Raw genomic sequence first — 15,091 nt, 5'->3', positions numbered from 1 at the left:
TGAGAATTCACTACTGATATATGTTATCATGGTATAAATATCTATCCCCAAATAACCATTTCCCCCACCTGCATAATAACCAGTCCCATGGAACACATCCAGCAGACAATTTTGCTGTTTGCTCCCCAGTATGGAATTTGCTCTATCCCCTTCAACCTTACTCTAATCTATGTCTGTCTTACAGGAAAGAATGTCAGCTTGCAAAGGAAGGGCTGCTGAGAAAATGAACATCACTGTTGATCCAGAAAGTACCTCTGCTAAACTGGTTCTAAATGTAGGAGAAGTCACTCTTGGGATAGAAAGTAGGAAGAAAATGGAGAAAAGGCATAGGATACAACAGAATACAAACATTTTAAGGGCTGTGTGTGCTCTGCTGAATTCTAGAGGGGGCGTGGTCAAGGCTCATATTGAAAATGAAGGCTATAACATCACCCAACATGGAATAGGAGAAGATTTAGATACTTCTTTTATGACTATTCTGCCACTTGTTCAGAACTGCTTAGAATTCAAGCAGGAAGGATGCTCTCTTATCATCTCTGTGGAATCAAGGAGTCTGGATATCTCTGATTTGCACCCTATCACCATTGCCACCAATTTGTACATGAGAAATGGGGCCTCCTGTATTAAAATGGACTTGCGTACTGCTCTGCAATTCTTCAAAGACATAGACAACCCTAGAGTAAGATCTCCAAAAAAACCAAGGTTGCTGGATGAAAGGCCTGGTGAGAACATGCAAGAAGAACTCCGTGTGCAAGAAGATCTCCACTTGCAAGAGCAGGCTGCTGCTTTTTTTGACCAGACAGAACTCACAAAAATGACAGAATTCTCCTTTAGTGAATCAAAAAATGTTGAATATAAATCATTTGAAACAAATAAGTTGGTACAACGAGTTAAAGAGGTTCTCCCTCGAACTGTTTCTGCATTTGCCAACACTGACGGAGGATATTTGTTCATTGGTTTGGATGAAAAAAAAAAGCAAATTACTGGTTTTAAAGCAGATGAGAACAAACTTAGTGGGCTAAAGTGTGAAATAGAAGAGTGCATCCAACAGCTGCCTGTCACTCACTTCTGTGAGGAGAAGCAGGAGATAAAGTACACATGCAAATTTATCCCAGTCAGCAAATCAGAAGATGAGTGTTTCTATGTCTGTGCACTCAGAGTGGAGAGATTCTGCTGTGCTGTGTTTGCTGCAGAGCCTGATTCCTGGCACGTGGAAGACAGCTGTGTGAAGAGGTTTACCTTAAAGAAATGGGTCAAGGTCCTGATGGATAGCATGCCAGGGTCAGGAAGGGAAATTAGCAATTAGAACACATTTAGCTAGGGAAGTTGGAAGAGTTTCTCTTTGGGATTTGGGGCAAGTTCCTCAGTCCTGATTTTACTCCTGATTTTACTCAGTGATCGAGAATGGAGCCCTGAAGTCTCACCTGCTTCTGCCACCTACCTGGGGCAGAGAGTCCCTCTCACCCTGGAGATTACCCCAACTACCTCTTCTCCTGTAGAGTAAACTCCAGCATCTCCCCACTTGAGCTCCTTTTCAGGCCATAGGCATTTCTTTCAGCAACCTTTCCCTCAATTGTTTGCTGTTTCACTCTCCACCCCTTTCCACTGACTTCTCTCCCTGAACCTTCTTCCCTTTCTATAGTTACTAGACTATATACAGCCTTAGAGTCTATGATGACTAAAGTGCCTTGCTCTGTGTAGAATATTATTTTAAGACGTGTTACATTTGTTCATGCTGTGGAATATTTATTTAATGATGAACGTTGTGTTGCATTCTTTTATCTTGCATTTGCTTAACACTGAGAAGCTGTGTAACTTTACCTATCTAAAACACCTGATGGTCTAATAAAGAGCTGAGAGGCCAATAGCAAGGCAGGAGAAAAGATAGGCTGGGCTTGCAGGCTGATAGAATAAATAGAAGGAGAAATATGAGAGGAAATGAAGAGGAGGAGCAAGAGAACAAGTAGAAGAGGACACTAGGGGCCAGCCACCCTGCCAGCCACAGAGTAAGAGTGAAAGTAAGATTTACAAAAGTAAGAGAAAAGTAAAAGCCCAGAGCTGAAAGGTAGATGGGCTAATTTAAAGTTTAAAAAGGCTGGCAAGAAATAAGGCAAGCTAAGGCAGGCCATTTGTAAGTAAGAATAAGACTCCATGTGTGATTCATTTGGGAGCAGGGTGGTTGGCCCCCGAAAAGAGCAAAAACAACCATTAACATATTGGCATCTCAGTGTGGGGAAATTTCCAACAACACTGGTGTGCCAGGTTTGCAACAGAAAAGCCTGTAATGAGGCCAGACCAGCACCAGCAACTCTGAGTCTGCAAAGTTCCCAGCAGCTCCTCCCAAACTCACGCTGCTTCATCAGCCTCCTACCTTATGTTTTCCAGAGGTTTTTCAATAAACAGATTGAGAAACAAATAAAAACCTCAGCAATGTGCTCACCATAAACAATCTTCTTTGTGAGAAACTCTCCATAGATTTGGGCCCCCAATAGCTCTAGTTTTGACTGAGAAAGTTTTGACTTAAAATGAAAAACTTCCTATGGAAAAATGGACTAGTACATTCCAACTCCAGGGTCCAAAGCCAAGGCTGCCCGACTCCAAAGTCCATGTCAACCTGTGTATCTCTCTGCCTCCCTGGACAGCACAATAAGTGACATGCAACTCCATGTTGACAGTAATCGTGGGAGTCTGTCAGAGTTGAGCTCCAACGTGCCAAAGAGTTCTTGAGTGGAGGAGAGAGGAATGAGGAAATGATAGATAGATAGAAAGACATGATAAGAAAGACACAGAAACAGAATAGCTTTGGGAGGGCCCTGGGTCAATACCTTGTTGCCCAGAGCTTTATTCAAAAGAACTTTTTATTATATTTCAAGGGGAGAGGCAAACGACCTCCCCCTTGCAAGATCAATACACACCATACAACCAAGTGTAGACCCTTCCAAACACCTGGTACCCACGCCCCCGACCAAATCATCCCATTATGCAGCCCTGCTGAGTAAAGCAAGCTCAGATTCTCTGATCCTGAGTAAGGTGTCACTAGAGAGCCTCTGTGGGCTCCCACAGATCCCCCTTCTCAATAATATAAATCTTAAGTGAGGGTACAGAGCTTAACTCTATGCAGCTCTGAATCAGGTTTCCACTAAGAACTTGCAAGTTGTTGGAATAATCATAGCAATACACCTGCTCTTTATGGATGCTATACCTCCTAGTAAAGGAGTAGAGGATGATAAAGATGGAATGGCCTTTTAGAATGGGTCTAAGATGAGTACAGTATTCTTAGCTGCACCAAGTCTTTGTTTTTAAACCAATAAGCTCCTGATGCAACTGCATTGAATAAATCAGTAAACTCCTGATGCAACCCTATCAAAAGTAAAGATACCTTAGAATCACCATTAACATTGACAGGTGGAAAACATAATTCTAACATGAATATTACTATACATAACTAATTCTCACAAACTTACGTTCAAAAACGAACTCTCAAAAGAACTATTTATAGTTTACAAACTTTAGCAAACACCCAAAAGCAATCTCTTAATACAACTACTTACACTTTGGGCTAACAAAACATAGGGTATATTAACACAAGTTAACATTAATTCACTCAAGGGAAAAATATATATTATTTAAAAAATTAAAGAGATTGAGGGATATTAACTCCCCCTTTCCTCTGTAATTTTTTAAGCTGCATCTTGAGCTTGGGTAAATTAGAAAAAAACTAATTTCCCTATTTCTAAACAAAACAGTTCTTGAGTAATCACAGTTAATGAAGTGCATATGCATACACAAAACAGTTTATAAGTCACTCAGCTAATAATGTACATAGGTGAAATCAAAATTGTCCCATTGCAACTGAACCACTCCTGTCCACCTCATTTCTTAAGTCTGAAAAGTTCAAAAAGTCAGTTCTGTTACCAGTCTTAATGTTCCACTGAATACTCGAAATCAGGACCTGGCTCATCAGCTCTTGAAGTCTTTGTATAACTGTCAAACTCATAGTGCAAATCATTCCCATGCACTAAGAGCATCGTTTTCTTTTCAGTTTTGGTTTACCCATGTTTAGCAATGAATCTGAGGCAAAGGGTAGGGTTTGCCCACTGTACCCAGGTGGGTCTCAGCTGTCCGTTTGGCTCCCACCACCACTGCTCAGCTCCAAGAAGGAAGTGGCAATGTGTGGTCCAGGAGTCCCAGCGTGGTCCCCTCAAGGCCTGGGGGACTCAGTGCTGGTCCATCTTTGCCTCCCGTCATCAGCTGTCTGCCCAGGACCCCTGTGTCCTGAGGTCCCGAGGGCTCTCTCATGCATCGCACTGCATGGCTCAAGTTGCTGCTCCACCTCCTCCCTAACCCTGAGCTCTCCCAGGCATCCCTCAATTGACTCTGGCAGCCAGGGACTCTGGCTCCAGGTGACAGACCTGCTCTGGCTGCTGGGGTCCAAAGTCTCTGCTGCACTTTCCAAGGGACTGCCACTGCGTGCGTGCCATTTGCCTCTCTGCTTGGCTTGACAAGGTTGAACATAGCCTCAAGCCATGTCAGTCCAGCACTTACAAGCACTCTGACTGCTTTCTTCTCTTCCTCCTCACCACAGCACCTCACAGAAGAAAGCACACAGAACCCCACTGCTTGTACTGGCTCTTGGCATCTGTCACCTGCACTTTGAGGATACCCCATGAGTCTCAGCTGCCAGTGTCTGGCTTGGTACAGCCACTGCTCTTGCTGCTGCTACTTTGGCTGCTGCTGCTTGCAGTGGGGGCTTCTGAAGCCACTGCTTGTTCTTGGACTTCTAAGTCCCCAGTGGCTGCTCCATCCTGGACAATGCTTTCTGCATCCCAGGTCATGCACTTGGGAATGTCTACTTCACCAAATCCCTATACCTAAAGCCTATATTTCTCAACCTTCACCAAAACTTTTTTTCTTTTACAACTTTAAACCTAACTTAGTAAATAAAGTGAGAGAGAAACAAAGACAGAGAGAGATACTTGCTTCAGCCTAACTTAAACTATTCTGGTTTATATTTACAATTTCATTCCCGAAGAATAGAATATCACTGCCTCAACTTCATTAATTCTGAGTATGCCCACTTAACTCTCGGTGTTCCTTCCCTTTATCCTCCTTACCTAAGTTCCAGGTTCAGGTGCCATATGTGGGAGTCTGCTGGAGTCCAGCCCCAACCTGCTCACACTTTTTGAAGGGTTCTTAGGTGGAGGAGAGAGGAATGAGGAAATGATAGATAGAAAGAGACAATAAGAAAGACAGAGACACAGGATAGCTTTGGAAGGGACCTGGGTCAATACCCCCAAAGGGCTTTTTATAATGTGCCAAGGGGAGAGGGAAAAGATCACCCCCTTGCAAGATCGAAACACACCATATATCCAAGTGTAGATCCTTCCAAACACCTGATAAACATGCCCCTGGCAAAATCATCACATTATGCAGCCCTGCTGGGTAAAGCAAGCTCAGATTCTCTGACCCTGAGTAAGGTTTCACTAGAGAGCCTCTGTGGGCTCCCACAAGTAATTGCCAGATTTATGTTGAGAAGAAGGAATATACTTATAGTATGTTATATCAAACAAATTGATTCCTCATAAGTACTAAAACCTTTTCTCTGAAACCTAATGTTTACTCAAGTGACTTACCCAGCAGAGATTCAAGAAATGCATTATCTACACTAAGAAATTCTAAAACACAATTGTCATCAAAAAGGTTGTAGGCACTCACTACAGGAAGATTAAAAAATAGAGAACCATAAAGGAAAACCATTCTTGTTCTACCAAGCTCCAGCAAGACAATCCACAGTTGTTTTATTTGTCTCCATATCCAGATCCACTTTGGCTTAGTTGTAATCGTAGGCACATTCCACCTGCTGACCACTTGGGTGATGTTCCAGAGCCCTTTCCCACTCTGCAGTCTCCCACATGGCAGACAAAGCATCTCCCAGGTCACAGCCTAGGCACAGCAGGTCCTTGTAGCTAGAGTTTTCCTGCCTGGCCCACAGTCAGGACAAATCTCTATCACCTGCCAGTCCCACAGCCTCAGACCCGACCAAGTAAACACAGAGACTTATATTGGTTACAAACTGTATGGCCATGGCAGGCTTCTTGCTAACTGTTCTTACAGCTTAAATTAATCCATTTCCATTAATCTATACCTTGCCACATGGCTCGTGGCTTACCGGCATCTTCACATGCTGTTTCTCATCATGGTGGCTGGCAGTGTCTCTCTGACTCAGCCTTCCACTTCCCAGCTTTATTCTCCTCCTTGTCCCGCCTACACTTCCTGCCTAGCCAATGGCCAATCAATGTTTTATTTATTGACTAATCAGCAACACATTTGACATAAAGAACATCCCACAGCACTTCGCCCCCCCCCTTTTTTTTAAAGGAAGGTTTTAACCTTAACAAAGTAAAATTACATATAATTTGGGAATTTGGGCGTAGCTTCTCTTACTACTTCCTGCTGGAGGGGGGTGCTGTATCTTATGGGGACACAAAGAAAATTTTAGGATCATGGAGTAGTTCGTGAGGCTGTATTGTCTGAGCCAGTCGCCTTGAAACGGTTCTGAATGTTGGATCATCTGGGCCATGGTGTCATCGGAGACGTTTCAGGGGGTCTTGGCTGGTCAAACCTGATGTATCTTAATCTGGAACAAATCCATAGCCTCTGGCTTTCTGTGGGAACAAAAGCAGAGTCTCCTTTCCAAAGCAAAACATTCTTACATCCAAATTTTGAAGTCAAGGTATCTTTAAAATATACATTTTGGCATAACTCAACAGCTTTTACAATCAAATGTTTTTCTGCAGTTAAAAATCCCAAAGACAACACAATCCAGATTCTCTGTGTAATATTCATCTTCACATGGCTTATTTTTTATATTAATTTTACTGTCTCTTTAAAGACTGTATTTTTTAAAACTATTTATTTCTTTATATAACTGTATATATCACCTTTTTTGTCTCTTTTAAGCCTACATATATTTTACACACATTGTAAACTATTACATCCGAATCTGTCTTATTGTAAATCTATTGCTTTAAACTACAGCAGCTGTGGCTGCTAGCTCCGCCCACCTCAGCTTCCCAACATGACCGTGGTACTTTACCACCAGCTCTGGGAGCTATCATGGGTCTATGCTTTTATCCAAGCAGCGTGTAGCCCAGAAACCTTTTTTTTTGTTTTGTACTAGCAAAGGCTAAATCCACCACGCAGCTTAATGTGCCACTTGCAGAGGACTCATTCCCGCCATACTGCAGGTCGAGCATGCACGCTAGGAACCCACAAGTAGCTCAAACCTGCAGCTGCCGCTCATTTGAGAAAGACAATTAGGAACTGTTTTTAGATCCGTTTTAGAATCTTTTTTCTCAGTTTTTAGGTGGAAACTCTTGCTCCACGTTGGGCGCCATTTGTAGCTAGAGTTTTCCTGCCTGGCCCACAGTCAGGACAAATCTCTATCACCTGCCAGTCCCACAGCCTCAGACCCGACCAAGTAAACACAGAGACTTACATTGGTTACAAACTGTATGGCCATGGCAGGCTTCTTGCTAACTGTTCTTACAGCTTAAATTAATCCATTTCCATTAATCTATACCTTGTCACATGGCTCGTGGCTTACCGGCATCTTCACATGCTGTTTCTCATCATGGTGGCTGGCAGTGTCTCTCTGACTCAGCCTTCCACTTCCCAGCTTTATTCTCCTCCTTGTCCCGCCTACACTTCCTGCCTAGCCAATGGCCAATCAGTGTTTTATTTATTGACTAATCAGCAACACATTTGACATAAAGAACATCCCACAGCAGGTCCTTGCTGCTTTTGAGCAGGGAGGGCCTGGCAATGCTGGTTTCCTGCAGCCTGAGCTCAGTCAGGCCTGTGGGAAAGGAAGAGTGTGACGGGTTAGCACTTCATTTCATGAAGATCCTAAAACCCAGGGCAAGGGAGGGCTTCAACATTCCAGGTTACTAGACCACAGAGCGACACAAGAGAGAAGCATTCATCTCCCCTCATTTCCCTCACAGGTCACTGTGAGAAGATGGCATGGGTGATAATTGTGTCTTTCATGGAGAGTAGCAGTTGCCCAGTACAGAATCCAGGTCTGTAAGCAGATCCCTGCTTACCCAAATGTTACATCACAGAGGTAGCATGTGCCACCCCAATACATGCTGTTTTATTTGATTCAAGGCAACTGAAAAAAACTGAAGATTCGAGAGAGACAATCTAATTCTTTCTCCTCCTGGAAACAGGAGAGGAAAACTCCCATGTGCAAGGTGCACTCCTTGTAGCAAAGAAACATGCTTCTGTGGGGATCTCAGGGAAAGCATTCTGCAGAAACAGGCTTTCTTATTTATATTCCCTCTCTTACCCCATTCTCTCTATTCCCCTGTCTTCATATTCTCCTTTCCCACATCCTTTTTTTCTCCTCCTCTTATTCTCTCTCCCTCCTTTCCCTTTGGTCCTGTTGTTCTTCCTTCCAAATAAATCTGTATTCTTCATGAGAGAAAATCATCCATTTTTCTCATTCCAGGACTGTCTTATTTCAATCAACACAATGATCTCAAGTTACAGTATCTCTCCTGGGAAAGACAGCATCATTTCATTTTCTCTGTGGTTAAGTAAACCCTCATTGTGAACATATGTCACAGTTTCTTTATCTATTCCTCTGTTGATGGGCAATGGTCCTATTTCCACATCTGGTCTATTGTGAACAATTCTCCAGGTGACATGGATGTGCCAGTATCCCTGTCATCTGTTGGATTCCTACAGGCTTTGACACAGGAATAGTGCAGATGCATCCTGTGGTAGGTTTTTTGTTTTTCCAGTAATCACCACACAGTTTTGTTTCATGAATAGACTCATTTGCAAATTAGTAAACTGTTATTATCCTTTAGGGAATGGACCAGGGCAAGCAGATGGAGACAGGAAGATTTCTCTTGTTGTTGTTATTCTAGTACTTTCGAAAATAATTTTTATCTTTCTTGACAATTTTATACATATGAACAATGTATCTTGCTGATATCAAATTCCAAATTCCTTTGAGATGTATCCTTCCCATCTTCATGACATCTCTTTAAAACATAACCCACTGAGACCAATAAGTGCTGCCTACTTAAGCATGGGCAAGCTACCAGAAGCCACATTTCTGAACAAAAATGGTTACCCCTTGTGCTGGATAGTTTTGTGTAGATGAATTTCCAAATGGTCTTATTAAATAAAAAACAAGGAGGCAGAAATTGGGGTGAATTCTGAAAGATCAGAGAAGCAGAATAAGCCACAGCTAACCTCACCTTGTCAACTTCTCAGTTGATCCTGTTTCCTCAAACTGAAGCCTCTGAGTCCTGATCTGAATGGATCTCAGCTGAAATGTTGTTAAAAGCCTAGAAGCTTAAAAGCCTAAAAAGCCTCTAGTTCCTGGTCCTCATACCTTATATACTTTTCTGCTTCTTGCCATCACTTCCCAGGATTAAAGGTGTATGTCACCATGCCTGGCTGTTTCTGGTGTGGCCTTGAACTCACAGAGATCCGGATGGGTCTCTGCCTCCCAAGTGATAGGATTAAAGGTGTGTGTGCCACTGTTTTCTGGCCTCTATGGCTATCTAGTCACTGCTCTGTTTTCTGACCCCAGATATGTTTATTAGGGTGCACAATATATTAGGGGACATAATATCACCACATTTCCCCTTTTTGTCTAAAATAATAAAAGAAGCTCATAACTAATATAAGAAAAACTATATTCAGTAAATATATATATTATACACCATCAAGAATTACTTTAACAATGTCTAGTCCATTAACATTTGACAGATTCAGACAAAAAACTCCATTTTATATATATTAACAATGGCCAGTCCATTAATATTTGACTGATTGAGAAAAAAAATTCATTATTTATTCTATTTTGGTGAGTCCAAAATTGTATATAATATACAAAAATCCAATCTAATGTAAAATATTTAAAACAAGTTGTTCCTTTTTAAAGTAGATTCAATAATCTACCTTTTTATCATATCATATTCATATTCTCTCTTTTTACAGAGTACATTCAATAATCTACCTTTTATCATTTTTATATCTTCCCTGTTTTCTTTTTAGAGTAGTTTCAATAATCTACCCATTTATTCTATTACTTCTATATCTCTTTTTTTAGAGTAGGTTCAATAATCTACCTGTTATCTATATCCTGTTTTTTCTTTTTCTGTTTTTGAACAAGAACCCTGAATCTAATATCCTTTGTTTAGCTTTTTTTTTTTACCATTAACAATTAATAACTTGTAACCAACCATCGTAAACAATGACAATATCTATAACTAATTAAATGACCAAAACCCACCCACCCCACCTGTTGGGAATGTGGGTGTCATGTTTGTAAAATTACTTCTTGCTCTCTGTGGGCAAAAACACCTTTAGGGAAACCTGAAAAGAAAAACTTTGGGTTAGTTGTCAAGTCCTGGGAGAGGTAGCTGTATCATTTGTTGTCTAGTCTCTGCATAAGGCAAAGTTGTAGGGCTTATCTCAAGTCCTTGCTCGAACAGTCTGTGAGGCTGGATCATCTCAGCTAGGCATCTCAAAACTGTCCTGAGCAGTTTGTAGTTCAAAGCTGATCTTTGGGTGATGTTTGTCAGCTTAGTGGTATTATTACTCTCCCTGTGGAATCATCATTGTGGGGTCCCAGCATCTTTTTGGAAGATTTCGAAGTCACTGTTAGGCATGGTCATGGTTCCCAGCAGAATTTGTGTGTTGTGTGTGTCTACTCTGTGGTTTGGAGCAATCACAGTCTGATAAATGTCTGCCTCTTGGAACCACGAACATTCTTCCCTAGAAGAGAATATCTTCACAGCAACTTCTTTTCCCTACCACTTGCCTCACCAAACTTCTCCAAACTGACCTTTGACAACGCTTTCTTATAACACGATAGTCCTGGCAATTGCTCTCTGAACAAGCAGCGGTAAACACTTAGTCCCCAGTAGCAGCATCACCACAGCCACCAACACAGTGAGAAACAGCAGGCACCTTGGAGCAGCAGCTGCCACCTCTATGGTCCCGCTGCTACCATTTATGGCCTAGCCCAGCCCCAGCTTGCAGCTTCTCCTCAGCAAGCCCCCCAGGCTAGCCTTGAACTCAGGATCCTCCTGCCTTGGTCTCCTTCAGCAAATCCTACCGGTGTGTTCCACCACAACTGGCCGTGTGCAGTTTGGGCCTGACTTGGGAACTGAAAGGCCACAGGCAAGCAGCTTTTTTTGTGAATTTGTGCCATAACGTTGGGTGCCAGATGTAGACAAATTTCTAAATGGTCTTATTAAATAAAAAACAAGGAGATAAATAAAAAACAAGTTATAACTAATATAAGAAAAACATATACAAAAGTACAATAACTATATATCATATATACGAGCATAAATACCTAAACAATGTCTCGTCCATTTGCATTTGACAAATTCAGAGAAAATAATTCCATTATCTGTCCTATTTTGATAAGTCCAAAATTTACCTGATTCACTTTCTATCCTAACTTATGTTACTAACAGAACTATCTTATAACGTCTTTCAAATTTATACACTTACACCTCTTTAGTGAGTTTCTTTTCTGAAATTCTTAACAAGGAAAACTACAACTATAACTATCTGATCTTCAACTATAACTAACTACTCTTCAACTCCCTCAGACACCCAAGAAGGAAATAATATTACCTAATAAAAAATAAAAACAGGAAGTGCATGCAAGCAGCTTCCAAAAAAAAAAAAAGTGAGTTTTCAGAAACAGCCAGCTGCCTGGACAGTCACCCGAGGTTTCTCCGCAGTGTTGGGGCATCATCTTCAGCCTATAGGCTTAGCGTATCTGACAGACTCATTTGTGAAGTAGGATTACACAAGGTCAACAGTTCAACCTCACATTTGGTGAGAGCAGTCCATGTACCAGAAACACCTGAATTCCACTAGTGTCATGTCATGATTCAAGATTTTAAATTCTGGAAATTGTTGATGTTTTTTGAATTCAGTTCTCCATTCTTCTTGGCTGTGTGTGTGTGTGTGTGTGTGTGTGTGTGTGTGTGTGTGTATGTGTGTCTTCATCTCGGCATCCCATTCTTCTCTACATCCCTCTATTAAATGCCAGTGTACCATTGAGAGGTGTGAGCTTAGTTACTCTTCAAGAATAACTGTTTCAGCTGCTGTTCCACTGCACACCAGAAGCCATCGGCCCACTGCCTGTTCAGCTGCCTTCGAAGAAAAGGGCACTGTACCTTTTCCAGATTGCAAAGGCCACTTTAGGAATGGTGCCATATTGTCCTGGCCTCAGAAGATGCCTTTTGATAAAGCCACAACCACACTTGTCTTGGCAAGAATCGGTAGTCCTTTGGGATGAATTCTGAAAGATCAGAAAAGCAGAACAAGTCACAGCTAACCTTACCTTGCCAACTTCTCAGTCAATCCTGTTTTCTCAAACTGGAAGCCTCTGAGTCCTCATCCAAATGTACCTCAACTGAAATGCTGCTAAAAGCCTAAAAGCTTAAAAGACCTAAAAAAGCTTCTAGTTCCTGGTCCTCACACCTTATATACTTTTCTGCTTTCTGCCATCACTTCCTGGGATTAAAGCTGTGTTACCATACCTGGTTGTTTCCAGGGTAGCCTTGAACTCAGGAGATATGGATCTCTGCCTCCCAAGTGATAGAATTAAAGGTGTGTGTGGGAGCCCGTTCTCAGGTTTCTCGTGGCTTTACCCAGCAGGTCCTCATAGAGGATGATTAGACCACGGGCCTGAGTGCAGGTGTCTGAGATGGTCTGCACTTGGCTGTGCTGGGGGAGGAGGTCTTTTGCTCCACCCCTTGGCATCTCTATAAAAACCCTGGGGCAGAGACAGTCGGGGGCCATTGGAATAGGTTCCAGGCCCTCTTGAAGCTATCCTTTATTTTCTATCTGTTTATCTCCGTGATATTCTCCGCAATAAGTCCTTCTATCTAATATTTCCTGCTGCTAGCACTCAAGAAAACTCTGGGGAACTGTGGGGGTGGTTGGGTAAACGCCCCACAGAATGGCGCCATGAACAGGGACTAAAGAAAAAAGAAAAAAAAAGGGACTAAAGAAAAAAAGGGGGGACTAAAAAAAAGGGGGGACTAAAGACAAAGTAATAGGGACTAAAGATAAAGGAAAATAATAGTTTTATTACAGAGATTTTGGCGAAAGTGCTGAGTTCAGCCCTGCCAGTGGATGAGGCATGCCGGTGTTATGGAAAATATATATATTTTTTATATATATTGAGAGGCAGGGGTTTTATCCTCGAGAGAAAAGGAAAGCGGACTGGAAGGATGTCCGATGCTGCAGCAAAATTCTGTCAAAATTTTCTATCTTCTATCCCTTTCTCAATTTCTATCTGTGAAAAAGTATAAGGCATAGGACAGTAATATAGTGAAGGAAAAACTTAGAAGTGTAAGATTGTGTAGGAAAAAATAAGTAAGGCAACTAGACAGAAAGACTCTTCAATTTTCTAATTTTGGGGGCTATGAATGCAAACTGGGAAAAAAATCTTTCTTTGGGCTTTACGAGTAGTAAAAAAAGCTCTTCTTTGAGCTTATGGGGAAGAAAAAGTTTCCTATGGAAGCTTTTGACCTGGGGACAGCTGAAATGCTAAGTCCAAGCAGCAGGAGAAGGTAACTTATCCCTGAGGCAATAATGGGGGTGTAAAAAGCCAAAAAATTTGAAGTTGGAAAGTTTTGGGAAAAGTTGGTCTTTCTCCTGGGGGGAAGAAAAAATCTTTCTCAAACTAAAGCTTTTCCTGGAAAATTTTTGGGGAAAATCTCTCTAAAAAGCCTTAATCTTAAACTAAAAGCTCTCAAACTTAAAAACTAAAGCCTTTAACTTTCTCAGAAGGACAAAAATTAAGAATCACCTGAGGATATTAGTATGGGGACTACCTGTGATTAGCTCTAAGGGAAAACAACAAACCTCTTAAGACAGCAAAACCTCTCCAAGTTCTTTCAAGCTTTAACAATCCTCCCTGCAATGCAGGAGGCAGGGACAAGTTCCTAAAAACCTCTTCTAAGCTCTGTCTCTTCAAGCTAGTAAAAGACAGTGGGTCAGAGTATCCTGAGGGAAACGCTGGAAGAGTGTGGGTGAAAAGCTACAGAGAGCCCAAAGGGCAGAAAACTTTACTGGGAAAAGCAAAAAAGCCAAGCTGAGGCATCAAGGGTTTTGTTTGAGCGTTTCAGAAAGAAAAGGTGCTCCTAATCTTCCTAACTCAAGGATCCCCTGAAGCATTGTATCCTAGCTTCTGACCAAAAACCCAGGGGCAACTGACCAGCGTCTCTGAGTTGGAATGCATTTCGGGGATACTAGGGTTCCTGCAGTGGTAAACTTCCTGGAGCACAGAGCTGAGGCAGGAAGGTGCAGGACCCAGGGGAAGATTGCTAATGAACAGACAAAGCTAAAGCCGGTGGGAACGGCACAGTTATCCACTTTCCTACAAGTCCTGGGTTTATAGGTCCACAGCTGCAAAAAGAAATGAGAAAAAGCTTTCCTATCAGAGAAAGGACCTTTCTGGGAAAACAGTAAAGCTGAACTGTGTCTGAAGCAGTTGTGCTGCTGAGTCAGAACGCTGTCTGGGAAAAGAGCCCAGCCAGGGCAGAACAGAACTATCCAGGAGTAAAGCTTTCTTTTGTCAGAGAAAACACCTCTTTGAGAAAAGCTTTGTTTCAACTGACTCCCGTGAGATGAGGGGGAGTGTAGCCCTAAGGGGTGATTGCCTCTGGCATAAGCTCTGTCCTTGAGCACCCAGACAAGCAAATGCAACCCACTGGGAGACTGGGCCAGGTGAAGGCCTGATGAGGCAAAACACTTGTCCTAATGGGAGTTTAGAGATGGCAAAAACCTCCCTTGTTAGATTTTCAGTCTGTACGCAAACCACACAGACCCCGAAAACAGAAACCGACAAAAAGCCCTACCTTCAGTAGCAGGGAAAGCCGCCACTGTAGTGTCGGAAACTGTTTCTGGGGTAGAGGGGATAAATTGAGACCAAACTGGGAACTGTCTGGGGAAAAGACTCTGAAGAAACAGAAGGGACATAATCCTCCCCAGAAAAATATGACCTGAAAAAGCTGCTAGAATTTGAGGCAGA

General features: G+C 42.1%; 1 protein-coding gene across 1 annotated transcript; it reads left to right on the top strand.

Moving 5' to 3' along the window:
* Positions 1-223: 223 nt before the first annotated feature.
* LOC131917046 (schlafen family member 1-like) lies at positions 224-1,306 on the top strand. The gene has a single exon (XM_059270687.1). It carries the CDS (start codon positions 224-226, stop codon positions 1,304-1,306), a length of 1,083 nt encoding a protein of 360 aa, XP_059126670.1.
* Positions 1,307-15,091: the final 13,785 nt, after the last annotated feature.

This window comes from Peromyscus eremicus, chromosome 8a (genome assembly GCF_949786415.1).
Source record: "Peromyscus eremicus chromosome 8a, PerEre_H2_v1, whole genome shotgun sequence".
In the NCBI taxonomy this organism is placed as follows: Eukaryota; Metazoa; Chordata; class Mammalia; order Rodentia; family Cricetidae; genus Peromyscus; species Peromyscus eremicus.
The sequence above is the reverse complement of the archived record's forward strand: the minus strand, read 5'-3'. Positions and strand labels throughout refer to the sequence as shown.

Bases quoted from the DNA above. Each gene is read 5' to 3' on its own strand.
- LOC131917046 (XM_059270687.1), top strand. From the start codon at position 224: ATGAACATCACTGTTGATCCAGAAAGTACCTCTGCTAAACTGGTTCTA.